This window comes from Miniopterus schreibersii (genome assembly GCF_964146895.1).
Source record: "Miniopterus schreibersii genome assembly, chromosome: 17".
Lineage (NCBI taxonomy): Eukaryota > Metazoa > Chordata > Mammalia > Chiroptera > Miniopteridae > Miniopterus > Miniopterus schreibersii.
Window position 1 is genome coordinate 3,717,092 of NC_138117.1, and position 21,181 is coordinate 3,738,272.

The 21,181-nt window shown below is 47.9% G+C and overlaps 1 protein-coding gene across 3 annotated transcripts in view; it reads right to left on the reverse strand.

Moving 5' to 3' along the window:
• Positions 1-14,183: 14,183 nt before the first annotated feature.
• Positions 14,184-21,181, reverse strand: part of RAD54B (RAD54 homolog B) — a 39,589-nt gene continuing 32,591 nt past the window's right edge. For 2 of the 3 annotated variants that reach the window (XM_081117356.1, XM_081117355.1), the window contains 4 exons: positions 19,862-20,123; positions 18,388-18,454; positions 18,004-18,204; positions 14,190-16,678 (listed from right to left, as the gene is read on the reverse strand). In XM_081117356.1, the coding sequence (XP_080973482.1) occupies positions 16,467-16,678; positions 18,004-18,204; positions 18,388-18,454; positions 19,862-20,123 (742 nt within the window). In that variant the 3' untranslated portion in view covers positions 14,190-16,466. Of the gene's footprint in view, positions 16,679-18,003; positions 18,205-18,387; positions 18,455-19,861; positions 20,124-21,181 lie in introns of all 3 variants that reach the window. The other variant, XM_081117354.1, reaches the window with a different exon arrangement.

Genomic DNA, 21,181 nt, shown 5'->3' on the forward strand with positions numbered 1-21,181 from the left:
GCCCCGAACTAGTTTGTTTCCCTTCTCCGACAGGGACCCAGAAAGAAGGGACCAGGGAGAGGCGAGGAAAGGGGACGAGACCTGGAAAGGAGCAGTTCTGAAAGATAACTGAATTAGGCTCCACCAGCCTGCGCTAATGTCCGCCCTCCTGCTCCAGGTCAGGATGCTGAGGCTCCTCGAGCAGGGAATTTAATCAGCGTCGGAACCAGCAAGGTCTTTGTGCCAGGAGTCTGGGCCTGGGCTTGGAGCCAGTCAGCGCCTCCCAGCCGTGGGGAGAGCGCTGGGCCCGTCCCTGGGGCCCACTGCCCCCCACCCCCGCGCCCCAGAGACTCCTGTGCGTAAAGGGCACAAGATAATAATAATAATAATAATAATAATAACAACAACAACTGTAACTGCCTTTTTCTAAGTACCTCTGAGTGCTTGTAATCAGTAGGTACGGTTAGGCCTTGGCAGCACCTCAGTCCTATGGGGGGGACACATTGCCACCCCATTCTACATAGGAGAAAATGACCTTCAGCCAGAGCACCTGCCCAGGGTCACACAGCCCATGTAAGTGGCAGAGTCAGGATTTAACACCTAGTTTGCCCGACTCTGCACTGTGCCGCCAGCTGAAGGGTTTGAGTGACCCCTTTCTGGGGACATGGGCACCTCCCAGATGCTGTTTGGAGAGAGGACAGTGGCCTTTCCAACACTTCCATTCTCTTTTCCAGACGGCTTCGTCTCTGTTGGCTGGTGGCTGCAGGAAGCAGCCAGAGGCGCCCGCATCTATCTGAGTGGCCAGAGTCAATTCATCGTCCTGCAGACAATTACCTGCTTTGGGGTTTATCCAAGCCTCAGCTGCCGAGGCCTGCCAGGCCCAAAGGTGGAATCCACAGACCTCAGAGCTCCTTTAGTTCCAGCTGCCCCGACCCAAGCCTCCTGCGTATTTTATATGCGAGGAAGCTGAGACCCGGAGGGATGTCTAGCCCTGAGTTGTAGATGGCAGGGCCGGAACTGGATCGTGGGTATCATAATTTCCTGGGTGGTGCCCTTCACTTCGATCAATTTTTCTTCTGGGCTTAGCCAGGAAGAAATAACAACCTATGGGGGGAAAGAAAAGGGGGACAACGGGGTTGAGGAGAGAGAAAGACCAACAAGGGGTGCATTGCTGACTCCACGCTAGAACGCAAGGAAAGTAACCTGTAGATCACCTGCATTTCAGAATTACCCGTGCTCTTTCCACACCGAGCCTCCTGCTTTGCCGACTGGTCTCAAAAGAAACATCATGTGGGTAAAAATTAAGAATAAATCAGAATTTTTAAGCATATCACATAACCTCTCAATTCCACTTTTGCCCATTGACAAGACCCAAATTCTACACGTAGGCAACAATCACTATGAGCTGTTTTTCACTGGTTTGTGCGAGGGCAGGAGGGGAGGGGAGGTGGGGAAGGAAGAGGCAAATCTCTGACCAGGGCTGTGGGGTAGGGCATCAGGGACTCACAGCCATTCACGTAACATCCCTTTGAATCTCACCCCTTGGGAACTCTAGGCCCGGGGTCTGCACACCTGTAACGCCGTCCTATGAGCCCTGGCACCACTCACTCAGTCTTCAGCGTGCCACACTGCCTCATGGACACTGGGACTCACACAGCCCCGGCCAAACCTGACCAGGCTACTCAGCGGTAGAGTGAGCCATTCACATGTCCCCCTCTCCCACCAACAAAGACTGAAATGTTTTTCAATTGCTTTGAAACGTTTTGCGTTTTGATGCCTTTAGGCGAGGCAAGCTCTCCAGCTCCCCACACCCTGGCCACTCCCCAAAGCTTGCTGCCCCTCAGCTTCTCTCCTTTAGATGATCTACCTGGCCCCAAGGGCACTTGGCTTTGTGACCCCCGCAAGAGCTGAAAAACAATGTTGGGGATTTAGCACCAGAAAAGTAAGTTCAAACCCTAGGCCTTCCCTCGTCCTAGCAACCGGATGCTGGAGGACGTCACCAAACCCCAAGGACCGTGCCTCCTGTCGTCCTGAGGGCTAAAGAGCCCCCCGCTTGTGGAAGTGCCCGGTCAGCAGCACAGGGCACTGCGGAAATGCGAGCGATTACGGTCATGACGCAGGAGCCCGGGAGTGGAGCTTGGCAGCCTGCCCTGGGCTGTGCTGCCTGTAAAAACTCAAGTTAAATTAATCCAGCGGAATTCAGGACACACGAAGCAGAGGGAGGGAGGGTGGGAAATGTACTCACATTGCTGTTAGTGAGAAGAGGGAATTAGCAAGGAGAGTGGCAGACAAACAGGGAGCTGGGGTCGAATCTCCAGCGCACAGAATTGGTGTCCACCGGCCCTGGGGCTGGGGAGGAGCCGAGCGCGAGGGAACGTGCAAAGTGTTCGAGCCCCAAAAAACCCACCCACCCCTTCTGGGAAGAGTAAAGGAAAGAATGACTGTATGGAAAATCACTGCTTACAGAAGGGGGGGAAGCTCCCATTGCAAAATCAAGACAGCCCTGATTAAGAGAAAATAGAGACTGAAGGAAGGGTGGCTACGAATAACCTCCCACACCCAGAGCCTGGGGGTCCACGCGGACACTCCCTCCAGCCGCAGCCTCCTTTCCGCCAGCCCCTGATTCTCATCAGACTCCGCTGAACAGATTTAATTTTCCATTGAGAAAAATCTGCAGCTGTCACTCTGCCCCCATTTCCTTAGCCCAGCAGCCGCAGGCCTCTAGGGGTCCTTCTAAAACCCCGCAGGGGGCGCGGACCCGGAGCGTGTCTCAGGAGGCCCGGGCGCCTCCCTGTGCAGGTTCGCCCCCTCCTTCCTTCACGGCACCGCAGTAACTGCTGGCCTCTGCCTGCGCCAGGACGCGCGCCTGTGCCACTCGCGCAACGTAGGGTCGGTCTGGTAGGAGAAATAAGAGATAAATAAAATGCCACCATATGAATTCAGTCATTCACTCACTATCTGAGCGTGCCACTCTTTCTCACACGGGCGCAAGAGACACCTCCAATGTTAGGAGGGGACAGCTCCATAGGACGGAGCTAAGAGGCTCATACGGCCCCTGGCTGTGCTCCCAGAGGAAGAGGGAGGCCTGGGATCCACCAGGACCAGTGAGGCCACCCAGGAGGGACAGCCACACACAGCGCCTCCAGCTAGAGCCCCGAGAGGTTTCCTGCCCAACACCCGCCTTCCCTCCGCAGCTCCCTCTCTCCTCCTCGACCCACCGACCCACCGACCCACCGACCCACCGACCGCCTCACTCCTCTCCACTTCTGTCCTCACTCTGCCTTATTTCTCTGAGCGTCCGATACACGGTGTACACGGCCGGTGCCGGGCCAAGGAATTCTCATCTATACCCAGCACGGAACATCATGGTTGGATGGGGAACAGATGTTTCTGCCCATTAAAATTTATATTAAAACTAAACACGCTCCTCTGACAAGTGAAATAAGTAAAAGCTTCCGAGAAATTGTGAAGTCATCTCCCCTGGGGAATTCAGCAGGAGTGATACATAACCCAGAGGCAACTGAGCTTGCCACTTTGCCTTCAAAATTAAAACACTGTCTGGGGGGAAATTCCCCGCAATGACACACAGACCCAGTATTCTTCTCTATGCTCCCACGTGAGGGATTTACACCGTGAGGATTAAGAAGTTGCACAGCGAAGATACCATCGTAATCAACATCCTAAAGACTTTTATTAGGCATCTACCTATTTGTGTGCTCGGGTTTTATAATTTACGATGTGGTTGGGTTTCAGGTTTTATATTCTGGTGTGTTTTTTTGTACATTCACACTGCAATTGAGAAAAGCAATTTATTCAGTCTTTCACTCCATAAATTTTGATGGAGGGCCTATTAGGGATTGGGCCAGGTGCTAGGCTCCAGGGTAAACAAATGGCAGCAACACAGTCCTCGCCCCCCATAATCACAGTCCCCGAACCCACATTTTGTACCGAGGTGTCTGTTCACCGAGAAGGCCAAGCCCTGTCGGCACAGACGGCAGGATCAGAGTGAGACTTTAAGTGGGGAAAGAGGGACCTCTGAGCCTGAGCAGGGGCTCTCCCCATTCCTGTGGTGCCAAGACAGACCCTGCCTTCCAGGAGCAGAGCCATAGACAAAGTAAAAGTAATGAGAAGAAAAATAGCAGAAGTATCTAAAAATAGAAATTGGTATTTGGTGTTTGAAGATCTAACTCCATTCGTTCCACCATGTCAGATTCTTCAGGTATATTTGTTGGTCAGTCCCTTCTAGGTTGCGAGAAAATACAAATACTCTGCTGGGAGCTTGTTGTAAGAGAGGAGAGAAACCTTGACAGCTGCCCTTCTAGGTTTCACGGAGCACAATTTCATCCAGGTTACCACACCGGCTATTTCATCTCGATTTTTCATTGCAAAAACTGGACAGTCCCTTAGGACAAAATAAACAAACAAAACTGAAACAGATTCATAGATACAGAGAACAACCTGACAGTTCAAGTTGAAAGGGGGGTTGGGAGGCTGGGTAAAAAAGGGGACAGGGTTAAGACGTACAAACTGGTAGTTAAAAAATAGTCACAAGGATGTAAAGTACAGCACAGATAATATAACTATGTATGGTGCCAGGTGGGTACTAGACTTATGGGGGATCACTTCATAAATTATACAGATGTCTATCCACTATGCTCTACACCTGAAACTAATATAAAATAATGTTGAATGTCAACTGTAATTGAAAAATAACATACAAATAACTGAAAATGCAAATGAAAACCTCTGTAGCTATATCTATGCATGATTATAAAGGTTTATCTGTTAACAGTTTTGCATTAAAGTATTCATGTAACACTTTATTGCATGGTGTCTTTATATGCTCAGATTTCATTGTGTAAATCATAGGCAGGTCACCAGAGGGAAATACAACGCAGCAGCGAAGACCTCAGTCTTTGAGGCCATATACATGTGGGTTTGAATCCTCGCCGTGCGACTGGGACAAGCCATTGGAACTCTGTACCCAGTTTTCCTGTCTGTAAAGTGAAAACAATAAGGCTCCGACTTCCTAGGGCCATTGTGAAAGCAAACACAACGGTGCATGTAAAATTGTTAGAAGCTTGCCTGCAGCATTGTACCCATTCCTTTGAGGGCAATGCCACAACCTACATCACGTCCCCACAAAGGGCCTCATATTCTGCAGACTCTTGGAGGTAAAATCTTAAGTGAGTTGAATCAACTGTTGCCTTTGGAGTGAAAGAAAAGGGGGGAGGCAGGGAGACCTAAGTAGAAACAGTCGATGTCCGAAGTGAAGCAATGAAAGAAAATAGCCCAGGCTAACATGAACCAGCTACTAAGACTTGCAAAGTACCTACAGATTTTCTAACAATTAGTCCCTTATGAAAGGTTTTGTTTGTTACTTGGGAAGATTCTGAGATTTTATTTAATTATCTTCATGTTGGTCCCAGGTCTTGGCACTATTCTCCTGGCGTTCCCTACGCCACGAGGCAAAGCATCAGGACAGGCAAGCCACAGCACAGCTCCTGAGAATGTTCTTCCCCCGGCAGCGGCCTCTCCATTGTTAATTATGGAGGCTGTAAAAGAAGAGACTGTTTAAGGGATGGTTCTGCTTGGCTCTGTAAACAGCCCTGAGACAGTGGAATCAGACCCTGGCTGGAATCAGGAGCCAGTTCAGGAAGGAATCGGCCCTGGGGCTGGGGACAATTCCCTAATGACCAAATTTTATGATGGCCTCTCTAAACCCAGATTGTAACAAATCCAGAAGAGAGTACACGGGGCTTGAATTCAGGGAATTAAGTCAAATTTTGATCCTAATTCAGGCATCCATAGTGTCTGAGCATCTTTGGTGAATTTATTCGTTCATCTATTCACTCGTTCAATCCCTATCTGTCGCTCACCAACCATGCTAAGTACTGGAAATAGAGAGATGAGTACAGTTATCTCAGAATCATTTAAATATTGTTAAAAAATAAAACAACAGGCCCCAAATGGGTAAGTGTACTAAACTTCATGTCACCAAACTGAGTCTTAATGAGTTTTGGCTTTCCCAGAAATGGAATCTTAAACCAGGAATCGCCTGGTCAGCACTAACTAATGAAGGTAATTTGCCTGACAGACCTGTGCCATCCCCTACAAGGAAAGAGAGAGGAAGGGAGGGAGAGATAGAAACATCGATGAGGGAGAAACACACACACTACACTGTCAAGAATTATGAAGGATTTGAGATTTTGCCCTACTTGCAAGCTAACAACTAAGTCTACCAGTTTCATGGATGCTGGCAGAAGACACAAGATGTCTTGGTCAGAAACAAAGGACTTTAGGCCTGAGCATCAGCATATTCAGCACTGGTTTCCCAAGCTCCAGTTCCCACAGGACAACGTGAAGAGGGCCACTTGCTCACACAGGGATTGCACTACAGGAGAGGAACCCAATGCTTAGGGAACCCGAATCTTTTATAGCAAGCAGTGAGCATGCCTATGTCATGTTCTGGAAGGAGACAACATTGCCATCTTCCAAGACTGTTTGCTGTACAAACATCTTTGAAAAGATAATACCAAACAAAGAGTAGCCAAAGAATAACCGGTGCCTACTCACAAGACATGCAGAAACTCAGCAGATGCATGGGGAATGCCCACCAACCTCAGAAGGTAGCAACAGAGACTTTGGTGATATACTTACTTCTGTTCAAATCCTAGAGCCCCCTCTTACTAGCTGTGTGACTTTGGACATGTTTCTTAATTTCTATGAACTAGTTTTCTCATCCACTAAATAGATCCAGTAACATTCAATATAAAGTTGTTGTAGACTGAATAATACCTGAACAATGCTTAGCAGGATGCCTGTACCTGTGAGAGCCCACTAATTGGCTGCCATCGTTACTGTTACTAACATCCAAGTGTCCCAGTTCCATCCGTCTGTAAAGCCCAACATAGCTGGTATGTTTCTGGAAGCCCTCCCTGGCCACCTTCCTGCTTCCCCCCAACCACACGAAGCTCAGCCTCCCTTCTAAAGTCTTGGACCTTGCCTCAGGTAGGTATGTTTCAGCAGGGGATGGCTCTCGCTCTGCGTCCTGTCAGTTTACTGTGGATGCATGCGTCTTGCCTTCTGAACTAAATTATTTCGTTCAAGACGACAGGGATTCGGACTTCTGCTTCTCAGCACCCCCACAGCAGGCAGTGTTATACCCGTATACACTCTAGAGAACACTGACAGGAAGACAACTGAGAAATATCACACTCCTGGGCAATCATGCCCTCTCAGGCTCACGCACACACACACATGCACATACACACACCCATACGGTACTTGGGGGAAAAATAAATTTAAAAAAATGTCAGAGGCCCTTTCCAGCACAGGGGTGAAGCTTGGCCTGTCGCCTGAAAGCTGCCAGCCCAGCTCCCATCACCACACACTCCCCAGCTCCTGGCCCTGGAGCCAGACCCTCCCGTGAATCATCTCCAGCGCTTACAGGAGGGGCCTGTCAGAAACCCTGGGAGGAGTTGTTCCCTTGGCAAGAGGAGAAGAATCCTGGCCATGAGGAGGTACTTGTTTGAAAAGAACCACTTGATTCAAAGTTTAAAAAAAAGAAATGTTATCCCCTGGAAAACCAACTGCCAGCCAATCTCTAGAAGGAAAAACACCACCACCCACCCCCACCGTGATTAAATGCCATGCCCCAGGGTGGCAAAACACAGGCACTTCTCACCCAGCAGTAAACTGGTAAACCAGAGACATCTTCTGCGGGCACTTTAGTGTTTATTAACCACTCGACAGCTGATCAAATCCAGATGTGCACAAAACAAACGGGCCTTCCCAGCATGCCATCCCCCCCCCCCCCCCCACAGCGGGCCTCTGAGCTGCCAAACTCCTGCTACAGCAGAACCCGGGGGCTGCACCACAGGCTATCACGTCCCAGTCAAGGACTGACCATGCCCACCACCCTCCATCCAGATAAAATCCTGCCCCTGCCACCATGCCCACACTCCCTACCACCACCTCCACCCAAGGAGCTTGGAACCTAGAAATCTGGGGGTTTGCAGTTTTCTCTTGGAATCCCTCCATTTTTTGGAAAGCTTTTCAGTGAATTCTGCAATGTATTTTCACCAAAATTCATTATCTCTGGATTTGTCCAACTGGGGTCCACATGGACCTACTGATGTGGAAGCTACGGGGTACCCCAGGTGCATCTTCCCAAAGCATCGATTTCACTGGCTGCTATTAATTTAATATATTGTACATTAAAAAGAGGGTTTTTTTGTGGAAGAGACATGCAGGGGTAGGGTTGGAATGCTGCTGAGAGAGGAATCTGGGCCAAGGCCACCCCAGTGTCAGGGAGGCAGAGGGCACCGACACTGCAGGGCTGCGGCCGAGCCTTCGGATCCCATCGCGGCCTCCCCGGGAGAGCAGGCCCTGGCCGTGACCCCGTCTTGGCCAGAGCATCCTCAGGTGATGTCTGCTGGGGAAGCAGGGGCTGAGGGGTTTCATGGAAGGGTGTTTCCTCCCAAATTAAAAGAGATCCGTGGAAGGAAATATGTTTTTTTTTCAGCCAGGTGACCCTCCACACCTGACCCTGAAGAGACAGGCTCAACAACAAGCCATTGTCCAAAGACTCCTGAGAAGGTGGATGGAGAAGACCGGGTCATGGTTAACCCCATCCGGCTCCAAATTAACCAGTCCTAGAACCACCTTGCTCTAGGAAATACCCAACGTCCGTATTTGTATGAGCCATTTTTGTTGGGTCTTTCTATGCCTGCGGTTGATAAAGTCAGGATCGAGGTGGCAGTTTTAGATCCACCCTCCATGTCTCAGTCAAGGTTCTCTCCCCGACCTAGGAGACAGGAGAGCGACACACAAGGGTTGCTTTAGTGTAGACGGTCACTCGGGTTCATTGAGTCCCGTTATGTGCCGGACCCTGGGTTCACCTCATTTCATTCCCCTAACAACCGCACGAGTGGCATTATCCTGTCGCTTACAGGTGGCTAAACTGAGGCACAGAGAGGTTAAGTAACCTGCTCAAGATCACCCAGCCAGCTCGTGGCAGAGGCAGGCTTTGCACCCTCGCCCCCAACACACACGGCATCACCCCAGTGCGCACACTTCCACGCCTCCTCACACCCCGCTCAGCCCCTCGGAGGAGTTCAAGGGCCCCGAAGGCAGAGAGCCCCCGACACAAAGGCAGGCGGGGTCTGCCAAACCCTTCCCAGGGGTTCTTTCCAAGACGCCCCGATCTCCGTTAAGGGTTGGTGTCTACTTCCCACAAAGGCAAACACTTGCTTTTACTGCCCTTGTGTCAAAGTCACTGGAAATGCGCCAAGTGTTGCCTAACGCTGAGAGTCGCCTGGAATTATATGCAAGATGTTGTGTGGCTTGAGGACATTTTCCTTGGGAGAAACAACAGTTTTCAAAAGGATCCGTTACCCAAAAAGGTTAAGAATCAGCCTCCCCACACACACATGGTCATGACAGCCTTATTCTCAGTAGCCAAGATACAGAAACCTAGACGACCTTCAATAAATGAAAAGATAAAGAGAATGTTATATATATGTGTGTGTGTGTGTATACACACACATATATATTCCATATTCCACATACGCATAATGGAATATTATTCAGCCGTCAAAGGAGCAGCTCCTGCCGGGCCAGCGTAGCTCAGCGGTTGAGCGTCGACCTATGAACCAGGAGGTCAGTTTGATTCCGGGTCAGGGCACAGGCCCGGGTTGCGGGCTCGATCCCCAGCAGGGGGCGTGCAGGAGGCAGCTGATGGATGTTTCCCTCTCTCATCAATGTCTCTCTCTCTCCCCCCCATCCCTTCCTCTCTCTGAAATCAATATAAATAAATAATAAATAAGTAAACAAGTAAATAAAGGAACTCCTGCCATTTGCTACAACAGGATGGATGGATAAACCCGGAGGGCATGATACTAAGTGAAATAGCCAGAAAGAGAAAGACAATACTGAACAGTAGTACTTGTATATGGAATCTAAAAATTTTTTAAAAGCCAAATTTGTAGATACAGAAAATAGAACGGTGGTAGCCAGGGGATGAGGGGAGAGGGAAATGGGGTACAAATTTTCAGTTATAAGAGCAAGTTTTGAGGATCTAATGTGTATTGTTTACTTGAGAGCAGATCTTAAGCATTCTCACCAAAAAAAGAGTAACTGTCTGAGGTGATGGATGGGCTAATTATCTTGAACTTTGTAATCATTCATATATATATAGTCGTCATATTGCACACTTGAAATATATACAACTGCATTTTTCAATTATTCCTCAGTGAAGTCAAAAATAAAATAAAATTGACTAAGTATCAGCCTCCCAAAGAAAATCAGATGCAGCCAGGCCGTAAGAACATTTTCAGCATCTGCAGGGCCCGTAGACACCGTGGAGACCGACGCTCTCATACTGGGAAGGAAAACAAGACCAGGAAGCACACAGACTTGCCAAAGCCACCCAGCTAGTTAGGAACGAGCCTGGCACTGGGCCCCGTGGCTCCCGGGGCTAACCTGCCCCGCTGCCTGAAAATCCACCATCAAATTTCCCCGTCTGAAGAAAGAAGCCGTCAGGCCACCTATAAGCACTTAGATGCTCCTGTCCACTGCCCCGAGGCACACTCCCCTCCTCGGGCATGTGGTGTCGTCACTGCCTGTTTAACGGTCTGTCCTGGCCCCAAAACAGACCTCCTTGCAAACTCCATCAGCGTAAAGAGAAGGTGTTACTCGCTTCCCACTGCATCCCAGGCTCCAGTACACAGTGGGCTCTTGCTATTAAAATCTTAATATTCACTGCTTGAAAAACTGAGTGCATGCTAACTACCTCCTAACAGCACAGCCCTTGTGAGGCTACAGGAGACTCGGGACGACCAGCTCCCCTCCTCGATCCAGCGGAGACAAGGCTGATGATCCGATGAGGAAGGGAGGAAGCAAATCCACAGCGGCGTCCGGAGGACGGCAGGTTGAGGCAGGAGCCCGGGGGAAGTATCAGCATCCAGAGCACCTGACGCAGGTCAGGAGACTCAAGTTCAGTGAGGGGGAGGAACACGGGAGAGGCCCGTGCCAACTCCGCTGGCCCACGATCCCGTGCAGGGCTCTGCCATGCCAGGGCCAGACCTCCCCGTGGAGCAGCAGGTGTTTCCCAGCCAGAAACTTTGCTCTCACTGCTCGTGTCCCTCTCCTTCACCAAAGACGACTTCTAAAGCATCGCTGTCCTCTCAGCCTGCAGGCAGCATGCCAGGAGTTTCCTGTAGCTTCTGAGTCATGTCCCCTGGGCACGGAACATCTCCCGAGGGGAGGGAGGGCTCGTGGGCATTCGAGCCCTAAGGGAAGCTCTGCCCAAGGGTGCACAGACCCAGGGGCACCCAGGAAAGGCTCTGATGGAGGTGCTGGGGTAAATCGTGCAGGTGGTCAGCGCTGAAAGAACCCAGAGCGGGCAGGAAACCAGGCACTGACCTGGCCACGGGCAGCCTGGTTCTCTCAGGGGAGCCTGGGCTTGGTAGGCTTGCTGAGGTCACTGGATGAGAAGACGTGAGATGTTGTGCAGACTGTAAAATACTGTTACTGCTAGTTGCTATGGTTCAACAGAAACTGGACGTCAGGCCTGCCTCTGCTTTCTGTTCCTTCGAGTCCTGCTCTCCAGGAAGGACAAGCAGCGAACACGCAGAATGTCTGGACTGTGGGACTGAGTTCATCTGGCTTTGCTGGCGGCAGACAGAGGCTCTTCTTCACTGATGGAAAACATCAAGGACAGGAGGCCCGGAGAAGAAAGGTGACCTTCAGGACCCGGGCTGGTACCCACAGAGACCTGCAAAACAGATGCAGGAATCACAGCCTCTTAAGTTTGCACACACTGTGCGAGGTTGTCCTTACACTTCGGAGCAGGCCTACTTGTTACAATCCTCCCTGAGTCCATTTATTCAGCCCCCGCAATGTGCCAGGACTGTGTTAGGCCTGTGGTTTCCAGAAGTCATCCAGAATCTGTTGCATCCTTAAAACTCTTGCATGTGCCCAGCCACTGTGGCTCAGGGGTTGAGCATCGACCCATGAACCAGGAGATCAGGGTTCGATTCCCGGTCAGGGCACATGCCCGGGTTTCAGGCTCGATCCCCAGTGGGGGGCATGCAGGAGGCAGCCGATCAATGACTCTCATCATTGATGTTTCTCTCTCTCTCTCTCCCCCTTCCTCTCAAAAACAAAAACAAAAACATTTTTTAAAAAAAAAAATCTCTACCATGTTACCCACCTAACACTAGTACTACATGTTAATATTCCCTTTGGACTATTAATATCATTCCTTTGACCCAAATGGCCAGACAACAGAGACAGTTTGGGAATTTACTTCCATGTCAAATGCTCGTTTCCCAGTTTCCAATCTATCATTTTCTGCTCTCAGCTTTCTGTAGAATACATTCCCTTTCAGTTCCTTCCTTCTGTTTGTCACACAGCTAGATACACACACACATGGAGCTCAAACGCTGACAACTGCAGGACACTTCGCTCCCGAGGACCTCAGTGTCCTCACCTGAAGCTGGGTGTTGACGAAGGGCAGGCTCTCAGGACCCTCCCAAGCCTGTCTCTCTGAGGCCCTGAGGTTCTGCGCAGACAGGTCTAAGCACCCAGGTCGTGAGCAAAGTAAAGAATGTAAGTGCGCGCACATATATCCTTACGAAAGGGATGCGGAGGGAAATCTGACCCATACAAAAGAGGAGACAGTGTGGCCACGGGGGCAGAGACCAGGTGACCCAAGCCCAGGTCAAAGCCCAGGCGTGAAGGCCGCCCCCAGGAGCCGGGAGCTAGAGGCCAGGGGCAGATTCTCCTGTCTGGAGGGAGCAGGGCCTTCCTTACCAGCACTTTGATTTCTGCCCCGTGACACTGATTTCAGACTTATGACCTAAAATACGTTGCTGCTGTCTGAACCCACAGAATCTGAGATACTTTATGGCAGCCGTAGGGAATTAACAGACTCTGCAAGCACCTAGGAGAGCGGCTCACTCAGCGTTCCTGGGTCAAGCTTGGGGATGGATTCTGGCTGGTTTAGACCAAAAGACTCCCCTGGAAGGCTATGGGGTTCTCTTATGTGGTGCTTAAAGGATTGAGGGGGAGCTGGAGGAAGCTCAGGAAAAGGTGGGGACCCCAGAAGGCTTCAAACGTGATGTGGAAAAAATAACCCTTCGGGGAGGCAGCTGTCCCTGCCACTGGAAGCAGGAAATCAATTCTAGGCACCTCTTTTGTCTTTGTGTCACTTAGAGGATCCAAAATCCAGAAAGTAGAATTTAATTGGATGAGTCTTGGGTTGATTGGGGGGGTCTCCCCCCATTTAGCTTCCTCAGCAGGAAGAACAGGAAGGGACCTCACGAGTCCTGCACACGGAGGGTTCCTCCCAACATTCAGTAGGGGTTTTGGGTGTTAACAACCAGAAACAACAATAACAAAAATACCCATGCCAGGAGACACCTAATCCAGTCTTGGGGAGCTTTGCGGGGAAAGGGATATTTAAATTGAAACCCAAAGAACGAGTAGTTAGCCGTGGGTGTTCGTAGATGTAAAGCATTTCACACACACACACACACCCCAGATATGTTGGTATCTCAGTTGACAGTCGGCATTAAAAAGGACCAGCTCCCTCTCCATTCGTCCGTGTCTCATTACTTCACTCCTGATTACAAAGTGTGAAACCAACCCGAAGGGTTTTGGAAAGGAAAAAAGGAGAACTTGGGGTCGAAACGAAAGGAGACCCCGTATGACCCTTCTGGACTTCCCTGGGCATGTCCCGTGTGTCACCGACAGAGCAGGCCGGCCACCGTGGCAGCTCAGGAAGTGTATGTCATGCTGCTTCGCAACCCGCAATTTGTGTGACCAACTCCTCGGCTGGACACAGACGAGTGTACGGTCTCTCTGGAGGTTATACCCGAGTCACAATTCTACCTCGAGATGAAGGAGCAAAACCATTCTTTGCCGGGGTGGCTGCCCGCAGCGCCTGAGACGCAGCAGAGCTCTGAGGCCTCCAGGTGAGACGGCTCAGAAGGCCAGAGGGAGGGCCACGAGGACGGACGGACGGCACGTTTCAGGAACAGGCTGGAAATAAATCCTTTTAACACCAGCCTCCGGGAGAGGCAGAGCAGATCCAGTCCCAGGGCCTCTCAGCCAGGGCGCTGCTGCTGGGCTGGTGGTCAGTGGAATCCCTGGGATTTATGTCAGACACGATCTCTCAACACTGTTGTTGTTTTTTTCAAAAATATGTTTATTGATTTCAGAGAGAGGAAGGGAAAGGGAGAGAGAAAAAGAAACATCAATGATGAGAGTAATTGATCGGCTGCCTCCTGCACACCCCCCACTGGGGATCGAGCCCGCAACCCTGGGTGTGTGCCCTGATCGGGAATCAATCCCTGACCTCCTGGATCATAGGTCGAGGCTCAACCACTGAGACACACCAGCTGGGCTCACCACTGTTCTTAAATTGGGTCTTTATACCCAGAAGTTTCCTGGGAAGATGTAATACTCATGATCTATGGGTAAGATTAAAAGAAAACATACTGAACACAAAGCAGATCCAGCTGTTCACGCATCTCCTGGGTTGCCGTTGGTATAAATAAGCCTACAAGCAAGTGATTCGCATTTAGGCCAGTGGAATTCACTGTCACTTTGCGCCAGGGGCTGCTCCCCCGCTTCTTGGTCTCTCCCTTACCCTGACATCCTCTTGTCCATCATCAACAGAACCACGTAAGAAACAAATCATTCCTGAAGGTTTCTCAAAACATTCTCAGTAAAATAAATTTTTCATTCTGTGCAAAACTCAGTTTATTAAACCCGTCTTTACCTTACAACTAAGGGGTGACTGCTTTCAACAGTCTATTCATTCCATCGGTTTTTCAAAGGTTGCTCACTTTTTAATTTATAATTTAACGCCTACCCCCTTCTACCCCCACAACCCCATGGGGAAGTGAGTATAAAACTCTGGCGATATAAAATGCTCTTGAAAAAAATCCTGTCAGCCCTATGGACAGCTAGAATGACTTGCCCATTTCTACAGCTCTCACCACAGCAGCCTGCAGTCTCAACTCTCAGGAAAACAGAAAGCTCTTTGCTTTAAACGTGCCCGGAATGCCCGATCCGACGAGACAACTGTGATCTGTTGCTGCCACCAGCAGGTCATGCTCACAAAATGATCTTTTCCCCTTTGTTTCCAACTCATCATCTATAGATATTTCTTGCCCACCTAATCCTTAGATGAAATAACAAATCTCTTTCGCAGGTATTCTCAGTGACAATTAGTTTTAGAAAATACACTGTGCGTAACCTTTTCTTCTAGAAATGGACCTAGTCTGCCTCCTTCTCTTATTCCTTCTTTCATTTGCTTTCCTGAGCCCCATAATTCTTGCTTTTTTTAAGATTATTTTTCTGGCAAATGTATCTTAATTTGAGAACAAGTGGCTCTGGGTAAGAGGTAGAGGTCCACAGTCTACCACTCGGAATGACTACAAGATGCTCCTTAAATTTTCTTCTAGCTTACAGGGTTTTCTTTGTTGTTTTTTAAATTTATTTCTTTATATGTTTTTATTGATTTCAGAGAGAGGAAGGGGGAGAGAGAGAGAGAGACAGAATCATCAATGATGGGAGACAGTCACTGATCGGCTGCCTCCTGCACGCCCCCTACTGGGGACCGAGGCCATAACCTGCGCAGGTGCCCTGACCAGGAATCGAACCATCACTCCAGGTTCACATGGGCGGGCCTGCTCACAGGTTTAGGGCTGGCACACGCAAGTGAATTCTAAAACCACATCGGACAGAATCAGACCCAGCTTCTACCACTAACCAGCACTGTGCTCTTGGGAAGTAGTTAACTTTTCTAGGCCTAAGTTTTATCCCTGTAAAATGGGGACAATAAAATCTCAGGAGTGTCAAGAGGAATACATGACATCATAAATATAAAGCATTCAGCAAATGACTGGCACATAGTAAGCGATCAGCAATTGATTCATTATTATTATTATTACCAGAAAGTGCAAAAATTAAGTGACTTCTGTACAATCAGAAGCCAAATCAATGGGAGAGCTCTGGCTAGAACCTTCAATTCAGATGAGACTGGGCGCGTTCAGGGTGGTATGGCCGTAGACAGAACCCTCAATTCAGATCACTGACTCGGAAGCCAGAGCTCTGACTGGCCCCTGCGGCGAGGCTGATTTTATATTCGTCCAATTAACATTAAGGATCTGCTTCCCTTGTAACCATTACCTTTTAAAATATTCCCTACGAAAATTCCTTAGCGGGCACCTGATAAAAGTGCATTAATTATGGAATTAAAAATAAACAATTGCATGAAGATAGATGTCTTTACTGTTTCAACATTTAAGAATATCTACAAAAAATTAAACAGTTGACTGTGTATCAAAACCATGATGCACTTTGCAACAAACTGATTATTGTAATGTAAAAGTCTATTCATTTTCAAAAGTTCCAGTTAGTTACTGTTATTTTTTAAGGGGGGCAAGGAAATGCCATGAAGTAATCTTTTGTTACAGAGCAGCAGTTTGGTTGGTTATATTCTGAAAAAAGAATGACACATTTTCTCTTATTCTCTGGAGAAAAGGATCTTTGAGATCTAAATGGTCTCCAGAAAAATGTTTCCATTGCTTTAGCTGCGACATGGAGAGAGGTTTCAGGAGGTCAGACTTGTGTGGACCGAGCTGGCAATTTCTAGAGACAGGGAGTTTTTTCAATGAATCACCTGCAACGAGTAAAAGGAGAAAATCCTAAACCAGATAAAATTCAGCTACATACAGTACTTTTTATTTTATGACATAACGAGTTTATGCAATTTATTACATATCCTTCTCTGATTTCGAGGGCCTGAGGGTCTACTGGGAGACACGGACAGTAAACAAATCATCATCCAAAGAGAGAAGTTACAGGTGTGCATTCCCCTATCTAAAACCTTTGGGACCAGAGGTATTTCCAAATTCAGAATATAATTGGAGTAATCTGGGACAGCACCCCATGATCAAGCCCGTTAATATTCTGCAGCAAGTCTTATGAATAGTCCTGTGAAATGGGTTAAAGGCTATTGATAAATTCACATCAATTTTGGTAAGGTTTTTGCCACCAAATGAGTTTGTTGCAAATTTATAAAGAGAAAACAGGTTTTAGTCTTTCGAATTTTCTAGATTTCAAAATTGAAGATAAGGGACTATGGACTACTTACTACCTTATAAACAGAGGTAAAGGTAGTTTCTTTCCTAGGGCAGGGAGCCACAGCTCCCAGCTTCCACTGCAGTTCAACGCAGCCAGGGTCTAGCCTGTGGAACATGGACAGGAGTGATCTAGGCCATTCCAGGCCTGGCCTATAAAAATCTTCTCCACCACACGGTTTTCTACCTCTTTTTTCCTCCCACCCGCTGGCAGGCAGATGCAGGGGTCCCAGAAGGGACCCCTAATGCTTAAGGGGATGGCAGAGCCCAGGGTGGAAGGAACCCAGGTAACGGCCTTTCATTTCCATTCCCTGCAGTGTCTTCATCTGGTTTGGGAGCTAGGATGCCGCTGCCCTCGTAAACTCCTGAGCATCGCTTGCTCAAGTCCCAGTGGTGATCCAGTGCCTGCACGAATGGCGTTAGTTACAGGGGACTGATGTTTTTAGCTTCACTTCACCAGCACTCGCAGTTCACCGAGTATGGGAAGCGCTAACCGCCTCGGAAAGGGCGCCCGTTATGATTAAGGGCTACAGAAAATAAACAAAGAGCAAGACCATCCTATCAAGTGTATGTTTTCAGTGAAACAGAAATAAGCAGGAAAACATTTTTCTAACGCTGAAGCCATTATACCCGGATTTGAAAGATTTCTCTAAGCTAAATTTTCCACAGCTGGTTCAGAAATAAGCAGCAAAACTGAGAATGAGGCTCTGATTCATATTTTCTCAAATAGCTGCCTGTGACCTGAAGGGGGAAAAAGTAACGTATACAAATGGTAAATATTTTAGTTATTCTGTATTTACATATTTTCGACTGCTGAAGAGACAAATTAACTCGACCATCATCACAGAACTAAAATACAGCCCACCTGTGTGGTCTTGGTCTCCGGCACATTCACAGGCAAGCAGGTCATGGGTCACACAGGGCGAACTTCCATGGAATGTGAACAAATCTTTAAGTTCCTCTGCTGAAAACTGGATGTGTTCCGATGTCTTGGTTAGATCTACGACGGCCCCAGAGAGGCCCTGCTTACTGATCTGCCTTTGGTAGATCTTTTCTTCTATCGTACCTGAGGAGAAAACACTCATTAGGTCTACTCCAGATGGTTACGTCTGTTATTTCTGTAGGGTAAAATATGGTTAGCATACTAGTTAACAAAAGAACAATTACTAACACTGAAGCACAGATTAACAACAAAATGTTTTAATTATTCAAAGGAAATACATTTTTAGGCTCATCGAAGGGTTATTACCTGTGGTTAAGAGTCTGTAAATATGGACCGGATGTTTCTGACCGTCTCGCCACACTCTAGACATTGCCTGGGGAAATAAATGAGAATTCTGAGAGTACAGTTGAAACAAATGGCCTTTTCCACATAAGCAATTTGCATTAATACATTTAAGACTAGGAATTCTAGATTTTACTCATAGCTTCAAAAACCAAAGCCCAGCATTATGTCAAAGCATTCCCCACTTCCTGAGAAAAAGAAGAGATGGATGGCCACTGTGGTACCGTAAAATAGTGGCGGGATGGCAGCAAAGTGAGAGCGCCCACCTGCATCACTGAATGGCACCGTGAGTTTAGACAGCAAGAATGCAAAGGGCCTCATGTAGCATGAGCATGGAGGGTTCATTCCCAGTCCCAGTAGCTCATGATTCCTCCCTAAAGAATCACGAGGATGCCTGCAACCAGTTCAGGCTCTAGGTAGTTCATGTGGTTTCAGGATCAATGATACTGTGCAGTAAAGGGTTCATGTTCAAAACTTGCACATTCCAAAGAAAAGTCTGGCCTTCCAACCAGCTCCTAGGAGATAACCTCTGCCCTTGGAATATCCTGCCGGATAAGAGGGTCTTTGTTTACCTGGGGCTTTGTGCCACACCAGACAGTTTATGCGAACAAGCGGTTCAGGTAAGGGCCTTGGGCCCTGTCCCATCAGTGTGCCCACTGGTGGGACTAGAGACGGAGTAACTAAGGTCAGTCACTCAAGTGCTTCGTGTCCACAGGACTAACCTCCAACAGAAACCCTGGACACCAAAATGCAAGGGAGATTCTGTTTGACAATACTCCATCCATAGTGTCACTCATCGATTCTCAGAGAATTAAGTGTTGTCCATACAACTCCACAGGGGAGGAAAACTGGAAGCTTTGCCTGGTCTCCAGTTCTGGACTCTGCCCTATGTACCCTTTACCTTGACTGATTTTAGTCTGTCTCTTTTCGCTGTAATAAAAACACAGGTCCCAACGGAGGTGCAAGTCTATAAGTAGAAATCTCAAAACACATAAGGATAGGCTGTACTCTGAAGAATAGCAAAGGCTTCTTCTGAAATATTTCCCTACATAAGCTAATGTTGTATCTTTACTGTACTCTGCACAATCACTGATCGCAGCAACTGCAATACTTGACTGTCTTCCCCTGGTGGTCATAAGCATCCTGAAGTCCCAACTGTGCAGTGAATTAGAGCCCAGACACACACAGGTTTGGGTTTGAATCCTGGCTCTGCCTCTTGTAAGCTATGTGACCTAGAGCAAGCTTCCATATCTTCATCTGCAAAATGGGGCTATGCACACTGGCAAGAGTTATTGTGAAGGCTGAGTAGATGGAAAGCACTTAGCAGAGTGCCTGATGCAACATCAGTTCTCACACATCACCATCTCCGTATCCCCAGCAGGTACATCCCCAGTGGGCATTCTATAAGGCTTATTTAATGCATAAAAAATAGTCCTACCTGGATATCAGTGGCTGGATTCCAATCAATGTCATAGAGAATTAAGTGAGATCCTCCAATAAGATTGAGTCCCACACCACCAGCTTTTGAACTTAATAAAAAAATAAAATCCAAAGAGTGTTTACTGTTGAAGCCATCAACAATGTGCTGCCTCTGAGAGACGGGTGTTTGTCCATCAAGTCTTTTGTAAGCATATCCATGACGCTTGCATACTTCTTGTAAAATATTCAAAGTTTGCGTGTAGTTGGATACCAACACCACCCTGTCAATCAAAAAGAAAGACTTGATATATGCAATTTAAAGGCAATATTAGGTTATTTTAATTGAAGGAAAAAGAGGCATTTGCCAGCCAGGTCATGAAGAATCTTGCCCAATGTGCTAAAGCATTTAGACATTTCTGGAAGACGACTGGGAGTCTTTGAACAGTTTTTATAAAGGGACTGACGTGTCGCATTTCTATTTTATTTCTATTTTAGAAATTCATTTAGGGCACTGTTGATATGTAATGGAGTTGAAAGTAAGAGAGAAATAAACGGTTTATAATAGACTATCATAACCCAAATCAGTAATTATAAGAATCAAAACAAAAATCTTGGTACCAGAAGGAAATGGATTCCTGAGATTAGGAAATAAAATCAACAGAACTTAGTTACTGATGATGTCGAGGACAAGAAGAGAAAGGGGGTCTAGCATGAGAAGGTTTTTTGTCTGCATTATGTCCCACTCATCAAGCTGAGGAATGATGAAAAATGACGGGCTCGCAATGGCAGAAGAATGACGCTGCTTCAGGACATGCGAAGCTTAAAACCCAGTAGGACATCACGACAGATTTCGATGTCCACTACACAGAATGAAGGGTGTGGAAACTAGGAGAGAGGGTTGACTGGAGACAGACTTGGACTATATGGGTGACAGTTAAAACTACGGGGAGTAGCGATCACCCAGGAAGGGTGTTCAGAGTACGGAGGTGGCTGAGGAGAATCAACACTGACGGTATGGTAAAGGAAAGGCCCTCAAAGAGATTAAGGTACAAGCTAGGTGTCATATGCCAAAAGTCATCTCTAGGGGTTTTTAAAATATATGTACTTATGTTTTGTTTTTTCTTAAATAAAAACTTACAGACGCATTGCTAATGACAAGTTTAACAAATACTAGGAGCTGATCATGCCCCCAAAGAAAACTACTTACTGCTAATGTTTTCTTCTTTCGAAAGGAGGGGCGGGGCGGGGCCAGGCCGGGCGTGGCTCAGCAGTTGACCACGGACCTAGGACCTAGGTGATCGGGGTTTGATTCCCTGTCAGGGCACATGCCTGAGTTGCA